At 36.6% G+C, this 21,010-nt stretch overlaps 1 protein-coding gene across 1 annotated transcript in view; it reads left to right on the top strand.

Annotated features, from left to right (window-relative positions):
- LOC138713719 (serine-enriched protein) overlaps nt 1-21,010 on the top strand; it is a 300,616-nt gene that overhangs the window by 269,802 nt on the left and 9,804 nt on the right. The window contains exons 5-8 of the mRNA XM_069846030.1: nt 11,368-11,501; nt 13,868-14,027; nt 15,706-15,881; nt 20,740-20,892. Of these exons, the coding sequence (XP_069702131.1) occupies nt 11,368-11,501; nt 13,868-14,027; nt 15,706-15,881; nt 20,740-20,892 (623 nt within the window). The remainder of the gene's footprint in view (nt 1-11,367; nt 11,502-13,867; nt 14,028-15,705; nt 15,882-20,739; nt 20,893-21,010) is intronic.

Here is a 21,010-nt window from a genome sequence, read left to right as displayed (position 1 = left end):
AGAAATTGCATGGCACAACGACATCTAAATAGGCTAATTTTAATTTGATGAATAGTTAACGTGAAATTTTGGCAAAGATAGATTTTGAAGAGATAGTTCGCTATTTTGCTTTCTCAAAGTGCTGAGAAGTCTTTCTGTCCTCAATTCTTCAATCTGTTCAACACTCATTTACCCTTTCCAAACGATCCCTATAGAACGGATTCCCCTCAAATTCCTAGAAAACTCAGATAAGATGATCCGGAGTATCCTTAAAGAAATTCTGTAACTCCCTTCCGACCTCCCAGATAGCATGATCTATAGTCTCAGGAAGTTTAAAGGTCATGGACTCTTCTGAGCTTGATGGGAATCTATACTACAACACCTCAATTTCCTATGCACTGTCCACAAGTACACCAATTCAAATAGGCCTATAATAACTAACAGAGATCTTATTCAAGAGAGTGCAGACTGCCTGAGTAGACTCCATCTTCTACCGGACGACACCTTATTTAATCTTAAAGAGGGTTTCCTTGATGTACGTAACATTAGATCAAGATTACGGGATCTCGAATTCAAGAAATGGTGTGAACTACTTCACAAAGGAAAGGGCGTTGAACTTTGCAGAACATTCCCATGCTAATCGCTGGATAACTCATCATAAAGGTCTAACATGCAGCGAATGACGTGACACTTTGAAGATGGCTGGTAGTGTAGCAGTTCGTGCCATACAGGGAAGAACCATGGACAACAACCGTCATTGCGGCAGCAAGATAGAAACTCCCCCACATGTCCTCGGTTCTTGCCCACATGGTGAGGCTTTGCGCAATACCAGACACCAGAAAGTAAGAAGCGCCATTGCTCAAGCACTGCGTAATACTGGGTTTACTGTTTTCGAAGAGGCTCATGGTCTATCAACCACTGGCAGCACTTGTAGGATAGATATGATTGCTTTCCAAGACCATCAGAGACTTGCAAGAGCCAACCGCAAGATGTCCATAAGGGAAAACAATCCCGTATTATCGAGAGAAATCTCAATTACAACAGATAGAAGCAGTGGTGATATTCGGCCGGTTTGCACCAGTTTGGAAGAACTGGTTGTTAAATTATTTCTATAATCTTTTCGCTGTAAGAAAAATCCTAATATAAACAATAGCACGTGACTGAAGTGAGGTTTTATTGGCCGCTGTTTGGTGCCATAGATTCTCAGTACATGTTCCCACCTACTGTTGTACATTCTGTTTCATGTTAAACATTTCCCCTTACTCGTCAAGTAGGCATAACCTCACTACAATGCATTCGTTTGCTTAGGGAACATTTACTTTATAATTACTGTAATTAAATCTCACATAACTTATTATATACATTTCAGACTATTTGTTTTCCTCCGCTTTTGAGAGGGTTTCCACTATTATGATTAATAACCACACACACCGAGGATGCAGAAGCCATACTTCAGTACCACGTGCTTACGTGAACAACTACGAGCTCAAGTGACGCCACCTTGTTACTAGAACAGACTACCTCGGTATTACTTTTGGTATTTATTCGCGTTCATAGTACATAACAAAATATAAAAGTAGCTTTTCTTTTACATAGCGTTTTACATATGAGTGAAGTTATATGTTTCATTGTATTTAACAACTAGAATTCAATTTTTTATTTTCTAATAATACAAGATGATAGTTTTCAAATACAGAACTATATTTTCCTGCGTCGTGTAAGTGTTTCGACTGTGAGCCAATCACGGGTATGACAGCCACGTGCTTGTGTTTACATTAGGATTTTTCTTACAGCGAAAACAGTATAGGTAATATTTGCAATTACTATGGACTTAAACCGTATATGTTTAACATAGGCACACATGAGAGAACTGGTTGTTAAACTTTTTGAATATCACCACTGGGTAGAAGTAATAGGCTTGATGGTCGGAGCAAGAGGATCCATCCCGAAGCGGTTTGTTGATTTTTGCAAGGCTTTTCATTTGCCGTCATCTATAATTACCAATGTTTGTTTACTTGCATTGGAAGGTTCGATTGTATTGTTAAGAAATCACCACAGATAAGACATTGCACTGTAATTTATCCTTCTTGCATTGGTTTTATATTCATAACAAATTATCCATGTACAGTGAAACCTCTCATTTATGGACATCGAAGGGACGTAACAATCTGTCTGCATCTGGGAGGTGTCCTTTATTGGGAGGGAGGCTCCCCAATCTAACAGTAAATTTATAATATGCATTATTTATCCGTCCACGCTTTAAATGAAATGTATTACTGTAATTTAATTCTAAATACAGTATACTACAGTAAATTCTTTGCAACTTTGAACTACAGTAGATAAGACTGAAAAAGGAAAATACAGTACTGTGCCATGCATTTTTATTCTAGATCTACAGCTATGCAGTACTGTAATTTACTGTTTTTAACTTAACCTTTACGTTCAGGTGCCATGTCTCTCGAAACAGAACTAATTGAAGTGAAGAGAATAATCCTACTAACCCTATCATGTATCGAATACAGTTTCACGATCACGGACCTTATTGTCTTCTTTCATGTTAAGGAATTTCTGCACTAAATTTTCCATTTTTGTAACACATTAGGTCTTGAAATCCAAGTTCTGTCCGCAGTCAGGAGGTAAAGCAAGCTTTAGGACTGTGAAACAGCTTTCCATGTTTGTGTCTGAGAGTGTCCGTAAACAAGAATTAAATTTATCATTATTTCTAGATTATTTCAGTTGTGACATGAAAAACTGTCCGTATATGAGGAGTGTCCGTATCTTGGGGGTGTCCTTACAGAGAGGTTTCACTGTAATACGTACTATTCAAAATTTTGTTTTTGTAAATGGTATACTTTGTCTTCTAGGCAATCCCTGTTTAGGGAAAGTGTTTGATAATAATACAGTAATAACAGGGAAGAGAGTTAAATACATGAGTATGATTGGAACTGAAAATTCAGATGGTTCAAATTTCAACCAATCAAGATCATCCAGCAGACCACCAGCCTTCAAGGATACAACTACCTAAAAATCTACATAATAGAATTTATTTAGTTGCCGAAAAGTCTTATCAAATTGAAATATATATAAATAGTGTAAATTATATTTTTTGATTAAAGTCTGAAATCTCCTGAGGTAGGAATTCCTCTGCATCCGCCAGGCCATCCCCTGAATTCATCAATCATTCAAAACTAAATTCGTAGAAATTAAGGGGTATGTTTTGGACATAATTCAATTTCCATTTACTATGGTAATTTCTGCTCTATGCCTCAGAAATGAACGATAAAGGCATTTACTTATTTAGGTAGGTCAAAAATGGAAAAATAAAGGCATTTACTTATTTAGGTAGGTATATTTTCTAAGAAGTTACGGTCGAAACTTCGAACATTTGTTACAGAAATCTGTTACGTATTTTCTTTGTTTATAATCAGTCTCACAATGTACTCATTCCACAGTCTTCCTCTAAAATTGTATAATCTTACAACTTTTGTTCACCCAAGAAATGTTAATGTTTCTAGGGTATTTAGAATATACTTCAAATTATTTCATTCCTCCTATCATTATGAGACACCTTTTTCATCAAATTTAACACTTAAATTCGTTTTGCTTCGGTCACTCTGTTTCTGGTGTTTCTGTTGGTTCAGAAATCAGATCTGATACTTTTCCTCTTTTCATAATACACATGAATGGTTTGGAAGAGTCTTCAGCATGTAAAGTGGGTTCCATTTTGAACTTTTGTTCTTTCAATGATTTCTCAACATTACCATTTTCATTTCTTTTAAATATTCACTTAGTGACTTGAAGTCTTGTACTTTCCAGCCACTTCCAAAAACATGAACATTACCTACTGATTCATAAATTCTGTTGTATTTATTTAGAAGACACTCTTTTAGCTTGCCCAATAACGGGATAGTCTCATTGGACAAAGCATAACTAACACACAGAGGAAAACAAAACAAATCATAAAAGAGAAATGTAGGGAACGAACAAAAGAGGGAAATTAAAAACAGGAAAGATACTAGCATTCATATAATAGACTTAAACATAGTAAACAAATAGATTAGACGTTCATACAAAAGTTCTTCCTTTTTAGGCAACAAAGTACAGGTGGTATTTTAAAATGGCAGAGTGTTTCCAAAGCCTTTTTCTTTAACAATTCCCAGTATTTTATGTAAAGATTAATTTTTGGTCCTACAGAATTTATCTGTTATGATAACAATTATTATTAGAGGAGAAAAATTTGCTGTTCTGAATAATCTAGGACAGCTCGGTGGTTCAGGAATGAGAGTAGAAACAGATATGCCATTTGAAGTAAGAAATAGAAGAAAACGGCTACTACCTTATGTGAAAGCAGCGAGGTCGAAAGGTCACTTTGCTAAAATGTACGAGGGTAAACTGAAAGCAAACGGAAAATGGTATGATCTGGAGTTTTGCTGAGGAATGAAGATCATCCAGAATTTGGACTAACGAGAAGAATGAAAGAGAACAGTGGACATATTACAGCTTTACAGAGAAGACAACTGACAATTGATGGTAGCTACATAAGCCGAGGGAAGGAACAGAAATGCTGGAGAAAAATCAACCCAACCAGGGGCATATTTAGGCCTAGGCAGCTGCCTAGGGCGGCATATTTGAGGGGCCGGTTTTTAAGTTACCATATTACTGTTAATTTTTTTTAATACTTTTAAAATTTTATTCATAACTTTTTAAAAGAGTACAGTAGTGGCAAAAAAAAAAAAACCGGACCTACCCTTGTGGCTGATCTCGGAGCAATGTTCACTTAGAGCATTATAGACTGGTAACTAAGACCTTCCTGGTTCGAATCCTGCCTGGGAAGGAAACTTTTTTTTTTGTTCCTTATTCAAATTTATTCCTAATACTTTTCGATTGCAGCGATATTTTACTACTTAATTAACTTATTATTCCCAGAACATGAATTTTACCAACAATCGAGAAGTATTGGGAATAAATTTGAATATGGGACAAAAAAAAGTTTCCTTTCCAGGCAGGATTCGAACCACGAAAGTCTTAGTTACCAGTCTATCGTGCTCCAGAGTGAACAAGGCTCTGAAATCAGCTACAAGGGTAGGTCCGGTTTTTTTTGCCACTACTGTACCGGTACATAAACTTTATTGGGAACAGTCAGTTAAAATTTAATCAACGGTCTGACAATGGGAAAAGGACTGTTTTTCAATAATAGTGTCACAATGCGATCATAGCACTTCTTTCAATGTTATGCCCTCTCACTGTGAGAGTCTCACGTGATAAACTTAAAGAACTTACTGATATTATATTACGATACGTTAGGAAGGCAAATCTTGTTGTTCACAATCATAAGCTTTGTGATGAGAGACGGTGCTAACTCTATCATAAGAGTAGCCAGCATCAACACTCAGTAATGCCCATTCAGACTTCAGTTCAAATAAAAAACCACCAACCATTGTAGCAGCTGGGCGCTTGGCAGTTTAGTTTAATTTATAACAGTAAAGAGTGCAGTTGTTTTGTTCCTAGGTGATTTCTATTTTAATATTCATTGTAATGAGTGACAGTCAGAAAAAGCTAAGCGGTTCTCAGTACCGAAAACACCTCTGATTGAGGTTCTGGCTGATATGTAAATCTATTATCAGGCAGTACATCTCACTTGACGATATGTGTCAAAGAAAGAACATTTGAAGCCACTGGCGTGGCTCATTCGGTTAGGGCGCTTGCCTGCCGGTCTGAAGTTGCGCTCGGGTTCGATCCCCACTTTGGCTGATTACCTGGTTGGGTTTTTTCCGAGGTTTTCCCCAACCGTAAGGTGAATGCCTGGTAATATATGGCGAATACTAGGCCTCATCTCGCCAAATATCTCACTATCACCAATCTCATTGACGCTAAATAACCTCGTAGTTGGTACAGCGTCGTTAAATAACCAACTTAAAAAAAAAAAGAAAACATTTGTTTGTGTACATCTGAAGTCTGATTAGTGTAATATGTAGCTAGCCAGCAATGTATGCAATGGAAGGGGGGAAGGAACTGGCTACCCTACCCCATCTCTTGTCTAATTGTCTCATGAGTGGTGTCTTGATGGTGTCACTTGTGGGGTCCAGACCTGTCTTTGGACAGTTGACTAAACAACAATACCGGAGACTCGCGAAAGACAGTGCAATAAAAAAAGAGGAAATTGTGAGAAAAAGTGCAAAAATGGATGTGCTATTTGAAAAACAAAGACAACCAGCTTGTTCCATCAGAGTGTAAGAATGTGGCGAACAGTACCAAAATAGTAGAATATGTGGTTTATCTGAGTCAGACATTCCCGATATTAGAAACAGTAATAATGACGCTGAATCAATTATTTCAGTTGATCCAAAGGACGTATGTAGGGCGAAATAAGGGGCAGAAATATTTTTCTCTGCCTAGAGGCACCAAGTAGAGCTGAGACGAGATGTTATGGCACCAACATGCGCAAAGTTTTAAATTGCCGGCAAGCAGCGTAGAGGAGTGGGGGTTGTTTGGTTACGGTTCTCAAGCTCAGAGCGGCAGGCATATGCGTTTCATCTCTTTCCAAAAACATTCGTCTTACCTTAGTATCACCACTTTCCTACTCAAGAGTCCGAAGATACCTAATGGAATTACGCCCGCAATTCCATCTTTATATTTTTATTCTCCGACCGAATCAGACGACCGATCTGTGCTGGAATCAGATGTCCCTAAGTTTATGGAAATGTTCTCCAAAATACTGTCCATCACGTGCTCACTTTCAGTGTAATTGTTCTCTACTTTCTTCACATAATCATACACTGATATCCATTCTTGGAAGAAGCGATTACAGAGCCGTACTTATGCGTAGCGTAGAAATTATAAATGAGTCTTCTTATGACTTCCTCATCAAAACTGTCTACAGCTGCAACAATCTTCTTCCTCGGCTGTGATTTTTTCGGACTGGAGAAAGAATCTGCTGTTCCCGCCTCAATATTTTCCCCTTCTTTCCTGATTCTTGCCAAGGTTCGCTTTGAAATACCAGTGGCAGCCAGTACTCTTGCACACACGCTTTTCAATGGATTTGGTATTCCATTTACAGCCTCTTCTGACATGAATTTCCATACATTGTATGCTATTTCATGTCCTTGACTATGAACTACTCTATGATTTCACACCTTAGACAATGCCATAATGAGGGTGCTAAGAAGGACAATGTTTTCAGTATTACCAATAGCAGTAGTAGCAGAACGATCTGAACAGTTGGAATGCTAGTAACCAACTAACCCAACACCTCTCCAGTTGAATGTGAGGGAGAGTCCAAGAAACGAACTAAAATACGTCCCTTGCGCTGGTGCCATAACTTCTCGTCCGGGCTCTAGCTAGATTCGCCTTTGATCCCAACTGCAAGGGCAGAACAACAAATAACAGATCAACACATGTATAACATGAGGGAAAAGTAGCAAGGTCAGGAACCCACATACTGACGTATGGGGAAGTGTAAAGATGGTGACACAACATAGAAAAGAAAACAGTAACGTGATTATGCATCGTAAGCGGAATCCAAGTCTACACAGAATAGTGGTACGGGCAGCGCACCCCAGCAGGAATGTGGACAAAGGAACAAGAAACACGGGCACTAGCAAAAAGGTGAGTGGGGAAAAAAAGAGAAACCAGGAATCAGGAAGTGATAGGGAGGAAGGAAGTGAGAGGAATAAGGGTGCTAGTATAAGTGAAAATCTAGTATATGCAACTGAAAACGTGGGGGGGGGGGGGAGAAATAGAAGAAGAGCAGAAACATTCAAAACAGTACCAGCATAGATGACCCATTTATAGACTCAGTGAATGTTAGAGATAATAAAAGTGAAAGGAAAGAAGAAACAAATAGGAAGAAAGACAGAGATAGAAATAAGGCTGAGGTGAACAGTAAAGAAAGGTCAGAACCTGCGACAGCTAAGGAATTGGATATTATAAATTCAAAGTTATTAGATGCAATTAAAAAATGTGGGGATGTGCTCAGAAAGTGGAACTGGAAAAAGATCGAGAAGTATAAAGGAGAGAGGAAGTGTATAATCAAATGTGTAGGGAAAGAGTAAAAATATTTACAGGAAGAGAGATTAGTGAACATAGGCGGAGTTATGGGGGTTCACTGCCCCTCCAAACTTGGTCCAACTCTTTTTTTTTTTTTTTTTTTTTTTTTTTTTTTTTTTTTTCCTTCTATTAATGTTAGAAAATATTGAATTCACAAGATTTTTCTTGCTTTTGTTTATGACTAAGTTTCTGTGCTTAAATTGACAAATTACTGTCTTCAGATCATGTGTCTGGACTATAATATTTATTTTAAATTTCTGAATGTATAAGAATTTCTATACCTCATTTGAGGAATGGAAGCACTGTAATGTAACAGCCTGTACTGATGTGTTAGAACTCTGCAGGTGTTAAGTCACTTGAAGAAATATGAATAACATACTGCACAACAATGCAGAAAAAATAAAAGTGATCCCGGTATAATGTGCAAACTTAAAGATGAGATTAAATAAAATAATTAGAATTCACATTTCATATGATATGTTGCTTTTTTGTAATAAGCAGATAAAGTAAATGAAAATTGGTCCACTGCTGTGGAGTAATGGTTAGCATGTCTGGCCATCAAACGAGCAGTTTGGACAAATTACTTGGTTGGGGTTTTTGTGGGGTTTTCATTCAACCAATTGAAGCAGAATTGCTGGGTAATTTTCGATGTTGGACCTCAGACTCATTTTAAGTTCATGGTGTGGCGTGCTGTACTTGTATAAGAGCGTGGCCGTTTGGCTACCCATTCATTCACAGAATAGGAGTGGTAAGCACAATAGGTCTCAGGCTGCAGTGCAAGCCTTCAGGTCTCTCCTCCATACAAGAGGAAAAAAAAATTAAATTGGCTGTATATTTTGTTATAATTTTACTTTATTTTACAGTACCTTTATTAAATGATCATATTCCGATATACTGTACCAAGGTCGAGCTATAATGGGGGGAGAAGATAAATTATGGCCCCCATAATCTCGCTATATTGGGATTCTATGGTCCCCCCCCCCCCCAAGGAAACGGTTCTCTTTCTGCCTGTGTTAGTGAGGAAGGATTTGGTGTAAGTGGAGAAGTGAGAACGTGATAGCAAATAGAAAGAGTGAATAATAATAGTGAAAAAGTGTCATAAGAATTGAATAAGAGACAGTAAGAAAGTAGGAGGTAGGCTACTAACATTTGAACATTGGAACAGTAAATGAATATAAGAAAAAGATCTAAGGAAAGGTCAATGGAAAAAATAGGGTAAATAATTTATAATGCATAGAAAATAGTGAAATTGAGATTTTAGTGAATATTAGTTAGAGGAAAAAAAGGGGAGAGGGATTGAAAGTAGTAGGCCTATATAATATTGAGAGTTATTAGGATTAGTGAACGAGAATAGCAAATTAAATATAAGCTAAATATTGAAGGGGAGATTAGACCGAACAATAAAAAGATACATAGTGTAAATTGGAGTATTTGTATAGACGTGTACTGCTAATAATGTGTTAATGGTAGCACTGGATGCAGTGAATTGTGAGGTACACCATTGTATGTAAAGAAATGCTGTGACGTAAATTTATATATCATATCTAGACTTCGTGGAATTGCCACGAGAATCGTAAGGTTTACTATGCACGCAGTATAGACTGTATGAGAAGGGGACGTGCAACGGGTGGAGTATGCCTCTGATGTAAACACTGAGCAGTATACTGCGGTTACAATAAAACCTGTATCCTGCATTCAAGAAATATAATGAATGATCATTGAAGTAGGAAATGTCTAAACACATAAGTACACAATTATTTTATAGTGAGATATATTAACTCTTAAAATTTAATGTAAGATACATCATCCTTGAATATGTGCATTGCAGTGAAGAGTTACGTACATTTTGAGCGACTGCAAAGTGAACCTCCTCCGATGGTCACTCAAACAGTTTTTATATTGGGAAAATGTACATTCAACATCATACGATGTAGTAGGTGCATATTTGAAGAACGGAAAGTCACTACTTTTTAGTACACCAACTTCAGACGTCTTGTCGTGACCTGATAGCACATCATTTATAATACGAAGTTGTGAATAGGAGAATTTTTAGCAATAATCTTTCCCAATTTACATTTCACTTTTTCTGAAATTAGTGAATTGTTATTTTGGATAACGGTTTGTGATACGTTATACACTATATGAAGGGCTTCTGAGAGTTTTAGTTTAGACGATTCTAACGGGGTGATGCTTTTGGACACGATTTTAAAATTAGAATCAATGAACAGAATATCTTCCAATATCTGTTCAGAAGGCAATGACTTTACAGCTGCAACAGCGGAACTGTCTGTGCTATCCAATGCATCAATTACCTCCATTATTTTGCCGTAATATTCTGCATAATAATTAACAGCATCCAACCACGTTTTCCAAAGGGTCAAGACTGGCTGCGGGAGTAAGGGTATTCCAGGGGCAATTGTTTGGAACAGCAACACTCTCATTGTAGTATGTTTGATTGAATTCTTGTCTGCACTGAACAAATGTTAAGCTTTGACTATTCCAACCACAGTAATGCAAAAACAAGTGCTTACATAGGTATACATTAGCTGTAGCTGCTCTGTCTATTTGGACCGGTCACAACTCTTAACATGAACTGCTTATACTACGAGACCAGGACGTCGCTCACCTCTTCTATACTACCATAAATCGGCAACCTGATTGCATGCTGCGTGTGGCAATTCAACGAAGTCTAATCATATCATATTAACTTCAGGTAGCAGTTGCCTATGTACTGAAGCCTAAGTGGAATTTAGTATGGCATGAAATATTTTTTTAAGATTTTTTTTTTTTTTACAAGAAGAAATAGACTTGAATTTACATAATACGACTATCAATGTGTTTAACATGAGTTATCAGATTATCCAGGAATAGGATCAAAAGTTATAGGACAATCTAGTATATACAGTCACGAAGCTTGAGTTGTTGAGGGTATTAGAAACAATAGACTGTGCCAGTACTATTTCGCATGGTCTGTGATGAGGTGATAGTAGCGATCCTAGTGGTTAGCAACTATCTATGGATGCATATTCCCTACGTATTGAGCTTCGTGACTGTGTATACCAGGCTGTGGTTATAGCATAACCAACGTAAAAAAATGTAAGAGACATAATCTTGCTTTGTTTCGAAGAAAAATAGTATAAAATAAATTGGACTGATAACTGAATATTAATACATTGCACATTATTTTGGGCAGAGCAAGACTAGGAAGTTGAATGCAAGATTGTACACTTTTCTTTTTTTTTATTTCTAGTTTGTATATTAACTTTATGTGCAATTTGATTGTGTCTTAAAGAGAGGTCAACATTGTAACTATATTTTATAATGATCTTGTGAATGTTCCAGGTGGAAAAGGGGCCAAATCATTTGTGGATCGATGTATTTCGTATGTCGGTGAAAATGCTATAGAATGTGTCAAGACAAACTCTTTCTTGAATCTTCCCAAAGACGCACTTGTGAAGCTTATCTCTTCAGACTGTGTAAGTTCGTAATTACATTTATCTGCATTGCTATTATCATACAGGCTGTGCACTATGCAGTTAAATATTAAGGAAATCCTTTGCATGTTTCAAGGCATGAGAGAATTGAATCTTTTGGTTAGAATAACTAATTAATTTAACTAATATATTAAAATAAATAAGTTAATAAACGAACATGAATTTTTTTGTTTTAATAGCTTTTCTTAAATGATTAAACGATTATTAAAATAAATATAAGTTGATCTAAGCTTAAAATGACGTAGACGAGAATGCCATTTTAATCTTGAACTCATCAGAATTTATTTTTATGCGAACATTTCAGTTATCAAATCTATCTGATAATAGAATTTTTCATGATTACTAATTAAATTATAATTTATACAAACCTCGTACAATGTAATAAAAATAAAATTACATTTATAAGCATATGATGACTATTTATTAATGAAGGATATAAATGTTATTACAAAGTCAATCATGTAAAATTTACGAAATTCGGATTTTCTTCTTTAACTCGTATATACAACTATCGACCAACAAATTAATGAAAGTCATTACACTGACAAATAAGCTTCAGTTTTTGTTGGACTGTGATCTTTGGCTTAGCACACCAATGCTCTACCGACTGAGCTACCCAGGAACTACACTCGACACTGTTTCAATTTTTCTTTTTATATCCACACACCTCAAATGAGCTGACAAGACGCCAGAAACCCAGCTTTGAGTGCACACAAACTCTGTGTGACTTGAATTGTGGTATACCTGAAAGCCAGATTTGCATAATATAAATGTTACTGTAGGTACGTTAACAGAAAACCACAATTCAAGTCACACAGAGTTTGTATGTACTCAAAGTTGGATTTCTGGCTTCTTGTCAACCCACTTGAGGCTTGTGTATACAGAGGGAAAAATTGAGATGATGTTGGGTGTGGTTCCTGGGTAGCTCAGTCGGTAGAGCATTGGTTAGCTAGCCAAAGCCCCCGGGATTGATACCCGGCCCCGGAACAATTTTTCCCTTGAAATTATTCAAAGACAGCGATACTTTGGTATCTCCTTCCTTGTCTGCTTCAGCCCCTGCCATATGTAAGACTGTTAGAGTTCGTTCCAGTTGTGAAGCATAGAGTTCAGTGGAGGTACAATGTATCTTTTACTCCCAGAAAAGACCCAGTTCTCAGTTTTCACCTGGACACCTCCATACAAAAGTCTGTTGTTATATCTTCAAATAAACATGACTTTAAATTATCCATGTTGAATCTTTCGTACACTACTTTTAACACTTGAATATAAATAATTGATTAAATGGCGATCTTACTCGTGTTAATTATGTAAGCATGTGCGGCTTACAGCTGTTTCGGTGCTACTTGACACCATCCTCAGAGCCTTCTGTGTCTCTGCGTCATCTCAACTTCGCTACCTGTTGTGTGGGTGCGTTCGTGTGGTGAAGAGTCGAGTAAAATAGTGTGTGTGTTCTGAAATTGATATGTGTGTTGAGTGTTTGATTAAGATGTGTTTTAATGTGTATATTTCATATTGTTCTAGTGTGTTGAGTTTTTGGTTTTTGGGTTGTATTTGTAGGATTTCCATGTCTGTATTTATGTTATCGTATGTGTGGTTGGCATTAGTTATGTGTTCAGCATATGTAGATGTAGTGTGTCCTCTGGTTATTGCTTTAATGTGTTCTTTGTATCGAGTTTGGAATGATCTGCCTGTCTGTCCAATGTAGAAACAAATAAATACAACCACACAAGCGTATACAAGCTCACATGTAATAGTTGCGACAGTTTCTACATTGGACAGACAGGAGATCATTCCAAACTCGATACAAAGAACACATTAAAGCAATAACCAGAGGACACAATAGATTTACATATGGCGAACACATAACTAATGCCAACCACACATACAATAATATAAATACAGACATGGAAATCCTACACATACAACCCAAAAACTCAACACACTAGAACAATATGAAATATACAAACACACTAAAACACACCTTAATCAAATATTCAACACACAGATCAATTTCAGAACACACACACTATTTGACGCAACTCTTCATCACACGAACGCACCTACACAATAGGCAGCGAAGTTGAGATGACGCAGAGACACAGAAGGCTCTGAGGATGGTATCGAGTAGCACCGAAACAGCTGTAAGCCGCACATGCTTACATAATTAACACGAGTAAGATCGCCATTTAATCAATTATTTAAATTATCATTGTATTAAACTTAATAATTACCAAGGCAGTAAGCATATTCATTCGTTAATAAGGAGTGTAAAGAAAATTGAGTTTGCATTATAAATTGAGCTTATAAATTTTTATTGATAAAGAAATTAATATCATGTACACCTTCAGTTGGCATTAGAAGAGGAAGATGTCTGGCGTGCTGTCCTCAATTGGGCTAAATATCAGGCGGGAGTCACTCAACCCACAGCCCACTGGACTGAAGAAGAACGTGCTCGTGTGTGTCAACATCTTGCTGGTGTCATCAACCACGTGCGACTTTTACTTATAGGTTGGTCAAGTTATGCTGCCTTGAAAAATAAAGAGAGGCAATATTTGTTGTCATTCTTATCATTTATTTCTGTAGAACAGTCTAGTTTACTTATTTTTCATAGATAAAGTAGAATTCTTCGTATCTGGCAACTGTGGGACAAAGCAGTGCCGATAACTGATTTTTCCAGATAATTGGAAAATAATTCCAAGTCGCACAGAGGCTGTGTGCACTCAATGTGGGTCTCTGGCGTTTCGTCAGCCCACGCGAGTTGTGTGGATATAAAGGGAAAAGTTGAGATGGTGTCGGGTGGAGTTCCCGGGTAGCTCAGTTGGCAGAGCACTAGTATGTTCAACCAGAGGTCCCGGGATCGATACCTGGACCCGGAACAATTTTTCCCTTGAAATGATTCAAATCTGTTTACAGGGAGCCTTACCTGAAAGACTAGATTTGCATAATATATACGTCACTGTGTATGTTAACAGAAAACCACAATTCCAAGTCACACAGAGATTGTGTGCACTCGATGTGGGTCTCTGGCATTTCGTCAGCCCACGCGAGTTGTGTGGATATAAAGGGAAAAGTTGAGACGGTGTCGGGTGGAGTTCCTGGTTAGCTCAGTTGGCTGAGTGCTGGTACGTTCAACCAGAGGTCCCGGGATCGATACCCGGCCCCGGAACAATTTTTCCCTTGAAATTATTCAAATCTGCTTTACAGGGAGCCTTACCTGAAAGACTAGATTTGCACAATTGGAAAATACATTTATAGGTTATGAAAAGACACACTGTACTGCGCAAACATTTTTTTCCATGTTGAAATTTAGTAATTTTCATATAGATAATTAAAAATAAAGTTTTGAAATATGTACAATGTTAATTTTTAGTGCTGAATACGGTAATGTACATTCATCAGTTCATTTATTGTAGGCTAATACAGTAATACATAATAGCGTAAAAAATACTAAAAGTTTTCATAACCTTATGACAATTTTAAATGGCAGTCATATGATTCATGTGACGTGAAGAGCAGTATAGCCAACATAGCAACTATAAAGACTATGAAGTAGCGCTCGATGATTTGAGCATAAGAACATTTTGCTTGCGTTTCACGGAATCCATTGTGCAACAGCAGTGCTTAGCGGAATTGCCGTGATACTATCCATCATTCAAATGAAATTTTTACACTCTGTAGGAACATAGAATTTCACACTTTCGTATTTAGATTCATCCAACACCCCTTCGAAATGGGCGATTTCAAGTGTTAAATTGAAAGATATCGTCTCTGCGCATTGTTTGCAAGGTCCAAGTGACAGGTGCCGATTCTACCCTTTACTCCAGGGGGACATAACAGTTTTTTTTTTGTCTATGTTTTCACGTGTGAACAGTGTAAAGAGTAAACACTATATGCGGCATGTGCGATCTATGAAAACCACTCACATCTTCGTCAGACTGTTCTCTTTCGCATGAAGAACTATTTTTTTTTTTTGACCTAGCCAAAAGTGTCGTTGTTTTGGTATTGTCAGTTATTTGGGTGCCTGATATGAGGGATTTTACTGTATCTGGAAGATAATTCTCATATATTATTGTAACTGGAATGTATGTCAATGTCCTTGTGAACACATTCTGATTTATAATGGTCCATCAAAATATTTCTTGGGGAGAAATGTAAGAGTTTAATTTGCCACAATTGTACATTTCAGATAGTCAAGTGTTTGCAGAAGAAGTTGAACCAACTGGAGCAGTGCCTATGGAACTCTCACTGGAGCGTTATCGTTATGCAGCACTGCCTAACAAATTTCGAGAGAACTCAGAAGATAAGAGACTACAGCCCCGGGTCTCCCTCAAGCTCTTTCCTGGGTCACAGATACTGGTTCAGGTACTATTTTATAGCTACTCGTTACACTGTTTTCAATGCACCAGTTACAGTAGCGTGCAAATTAATCCGAACAACGTAATTAATTATGCAAAAACACTCTAACGGGATAAAAAAAAGGATCTAAGACATACCTCAGTAATCTATGTGGCCTCCCTTGTTCCTGAGACGATTTGGCATGGATTCCACTAATTTCCCACAAATATTCTTCATTTCTTCATCGCGAAACCATACACCAATGAGGGCAGAAATCATCTTCTCCTTTGTAGAACAATCCATTTTTTGCATTCTTCTTTTGCAAATTGACCACAAGTTCTCAATGGGGTTGATGTCGGGTGAGTTGCCTGGCCAGGGGAGTACCTGAATATTCTTCTTGTTGAAGAATTCTGTAGTTTTTCGAGACGTATGGCATGGTGCTAGGTCTTGTTGGAACACACCTCTGCCATCCGGAAATGATTTTTGCAGCTGGGGTACGATTCTGGTTTCCAATAAGTGAATATATTTGTCAGAATTCATCATTCCCTTGATAGGTATTAATGCTCCAGGCCCTTCATGTGTAAAACAACCCCAAAACATTACTTTAGGGGGGTATTTGGGTGCTTGTTGGAGATGAGCTGCTGTTACTTTTTTGGATCCTTTCCGTACGTAAGAAACACGGTGGCTGTGGACCTCGAAATGAGACTCATCGGAAAAAAGTACATTCTTCCAGTCATTCACTGTCCAGTGTTGATGTAATTTTGCCCACATTAAGCGTTTTTTGCACATAACAGGGGTTAGCAGTTTCTTCTTAATACGCTTACGAGCCCTTTGTCCAGCTTCCAAAAGCCTATGGTGCACTGTTGTGACGTGAATATTCGCCCCAGTGGTAGCCATTAACTCGCGGGTTAAGTCGACAGCAGTTAGTCTAGGATTTAATTTACTTTTCCTGACAATTAAACGATCATCTGCAGGTGAAGTCTTCCTTTTCCAGCCACAGTTTCCTTTTTTCTGGGGTGTGATGGATCCAGTCTCCCTGTATCGTTTTATGATCGAATTAACAGTAGCCAAACCGATGTGACATTCTGCGGCAATTTGCCTCTGTGTCATAGAAGAATGCTCTGCTAATGTTATAATTTTAGACCTTTTTCGTGGAGTTGTATCCATTTGTGAAGATGACAGAATGTACACAGGATTGCAGTATTAAGTCTTCAACACAAGTATTAAGTACAAAACGACAGGCAAAATGTCACATATTATAAAAAAAATAATGACAGACCTCCAACAATGGAATTACACGTACTACAGATATCAATTAAAGCGGTATGAGCAGCTGTGAGGCCAACAATGACAGAAAATGTAAAAATATGTCGTGTTCGGATTAATTTGCACGCTACTGTATATTATATTGCAAGCCTAAATACTGTATATCGTCGCCTTGGAAGAAGACCATCACATTTCAGAATGCGTTAATTTTCAGGAGAAGCATTTTAAAAATTAGGTGTTACATAAACCCTGATCTATCTATCTTCTTATTGTATCCAGCTTTTTGCTGACAACATAAAGTCCACTACAGTCCACTGTAGTCTATTCAGTTGTTTTTTCACGAGAAATGAGGGGTATTTTGATCAGTGTTCATTATAGATGCCTGTTGCTAGTAGCCAGAGTTGGGGTGTAGTCAATATATATTGCAAGGCTATGTCTTCTGCAACTGGTACTGATGATTTTAATTTACTTCTTTTGTGGTTTATGGATGGACAGTATAGAAGAATGTGTTCCAGATCTTCATCATGATTATTACACCATAGACAAGTAGGATTATCAGAAAGGTGAAATCGGTATAGATACAATTGTGTGACAATGTGACCTGTTCTGGCTGTTGTTAAAAATGTTTGAACATGTCTGGGCAAGTTTTTGTACATTTCCAGGTCATTTGGTTTCTTTTGTACAGACTGTAAAATTTTTCCTTTGTCAGAAGAGAGCCAATTGTTGATCCATAGGTTTGTAAAATGAGACTTTACTGAAGCAAAAGCACTGGATAGAGATATCACTGGAAGAGATCTTGGTTGGAAATATGTTGCCTGGTTTGCAATATTATCGACACACATACACATAAACCCTGATATCTCAGTCCAAAAAGTAAATACTAGAAAACGGTTTTATGTGGGAAATGAAGATACTGTACTATGTAATTATTTTTATTATTATTATTTTTTTTTTGCAGAAAGTGAAAGAGTTTAATTTGTGACTGTTTCCACATAACATTTTACATCTTTGGCAGTTAAAATTTATGGAAAAGTAAAAATAAGTGGTGATTTTTTAGTTGTGACGGTCTTCTTCCAAGACAACGATATCACTTTTGTATCATACACGACCTATGCACTATGTATTAAATAATGCTACTTCTTTCACTTTAAATATTTAGATGTATCTGATGCATAAAATACACTAACCTTGATAATTTGCTTAATGTTTATTTTATCTTTAATTTATATTCAAATTTCTGTTAAGTGAATATATTTTAGAAGTAATATTTTTAATACATTCCAATTTCAGTAATATGGAAACACTGCATCATTCATTTGTGCTAGTCACTGCTTACATTTCATGAATTTTACTTATCTGTACCAATATCATACAGTTACCATTGCAAACCAGGAATTGAAGGAAGTCGTGACCTTTGTCTATAAAATGTATTCTTTCAAGCCTTGGACCGCACAAGTTGACTAAATCATCAATTGAGGAGCATCATTTCAAAACATGTTTTTCTCATTCTTAAAAAGTTGAACATGTAGCATTTTTTCTACAATCTATGAAAGCAGAACTCAATTACACAAAGATGAAGTAAGAAAACGAATTTTCTTCAATCTTAATATGATGTTAAAAAGAGAGTGTTGGTCGGAGCAGACTGAATGTTTTTACTTCACGGAAAAAATAGTCAGCTGCAGAAAAGTCATTTTGAGACAGTGCTTCCCAATCTAAAATTGAATTTTTTTTATTCATATGTTGCCTGATCACTTTATTTCTTAATTTTTCAAGTTTAGAATGTATGGCCGAACATCGTAAAAAATACATTTCTAATGCTAATAATTTTGACTGCAAATTTTTATTTAACTTCCATGTTTCCACTCCATATGTTATCAAACTTTGGACTATATACAGATAAATATTTATTTTTGTTTCCTTAAAAATATTCTTGTTCCATAATATTCCATTTAACATTGCTGCTGCTGATCTTCCTTTATTTATCCTATGTTTAATATCATCCTGTGTAGCATTTTTATTAATTCTGACTCCTTATTCAAATTCATTGCATCCTTTGGTGATGCCTATTCCATCTTGCAAAACCAAATATCTTGTATTTTCGCTGCATCCCATATAGAATGTCTTTTCAAAATTTATTTTTAGTCCCCACTTGTCATACTCTTCAATCAATTTTGTAAACATATATTCTGCATCATCATATTCAATTCAGGCCAAAATGTTATATTAATATCCCTGGCGATTATACTAAGAATGATGCACCACATGTTTTAAAATCTAGTGCCATGGAACTAATCTGTAACAAATATGAAAATTTTCTTCATATCTATACTGATGGGTCACGGAATCCTGATGATGGACTTTCAGGCGCAGGGTATTATATCCCAAAATATAACGAGAAATATTATATATCATGTTCATCTCCCTCTAGTCTCGAAACAGAACTACTGGCCATAGAGGCAGCTCTTTTACTTGTCTCTACCTTATCTGATATACTTGTATGCATTTTCAGTGACTCGATGGGAGCTATTTTAAATATCATGAAATATACTGCAACGTCCTATGCACAAATCACAAGCTCTATACAAAAAATATTAAATAAACTAAATCTTCAAAAAGAAATAGTATTCCAATGGATACCTGGTCATTGCGGCATTAATGGAAATGAGATTGTAGATAATATTGCTAAACAGACAACATCTTTGGGGCCCAAACCTATGCAAATAACTTCTTTAACCAGCGCATATTCTGCAGTTAATTCTCATTTAACAAATTTATGGGTCGAATTATGGCTTTCTTCTGATAAAGGCCAAGTACTTCAAAACATTCAAAAGAAACCTAATGATTTACAAATGTTCTGCAACATTCCCAGACACATACAAACTTTCTTGGCAAGAGCCAGGACAGGCCATATTATCACTCAGAAGTATCTTCACTGCTTTAATCTTGTTGATTCTAGTAGTTGTTGCTGGTGCAGCAATAACGAAGAAGATTTGGAACATATCCTCTTAAACTGCCCTGTCAGAAACATCCATAGAACTAATCTAAAATCTGCAATCCCTGTAACCTTGGACAATTCTCTCCAATATATACTGAATACACCTCATCTTTGGAATGTGGCTGCTGAAATATACAACCAGCATCGTGCTTTTTACCCTTCATTTGTAAGAAGAGGAAATTCATAGTGAAACATAGTGGAACACGTGTTGTCAGCAAATAGCTGGATACACTACGAAGATACATAGATATTCAATTCATGTAAAAGCATGATTATTTATTGGGTGAAAACGTCATGTGTGATAAATTTTTAATAACAAAAGGCACTTTTCCAATCTACAAGAACTGGAAAGTCAAGGAAAAATTTAAATGTATTTAGCAACTGAAATGTGAACCTTAAAAATGGCTATATCTTGCACTTTATTTGTCTGTTTCTTCCTGTAGATGGAAATGGTAAAGAGTTTTGATAAGCTAAAAAGAGGCTACTATGCATTATAAATTCCACAGCTTTCAGAAGGATCACTTTTGACATTTGGTCAAGTGATGTTACATCTTCTAAAAGTTTTGGTTTATTAGATCAGTAACTGAAACAAAATAGTACAATACTGTTATGCTTGCATTTCAGGAGAAAACTTGTTACCAGCGTGTCCTGAATACATGGTATGGATGTTCAAAACAAGTTTGGAGGCTGGTGTACCGTGCATCAAGCCATGGATATTCTGCTGAATCCTTTCACAGACACTGCGATGGAGTAGCTCCAACATATGTAATTGCTATGGTAAGTGATTTATAGAATCCATGGCCTTGCAGTGCCTCAGATACTTTATTTTATTTCAATATATATTTACTTAAACCCTATTTTACCAGAAAATACATTAGGGTTATAGTTATAGAAT

Source organism: Periplaneta americana, chromosome 14 (assembly GCF_040183065.1).
Source record: "Periplaneta americana isolate PAMFEO1 chromosome 14, P.americana_PAMFEO1_priV1, whole genome shotgun sequence".
Taxonomy (NCBI): domain Eukaryota; kingdom Metazoa; phylum Arthropoda; class Insecta; order Blattodea; family Blattidae; genus Periplaneta; species Periplaneta americana.
The sequence above is the reverse complement of the archived record's forward strand: the minus strand, read 5'-3'. Positions and strand labels throughout refer to the sequence as shown.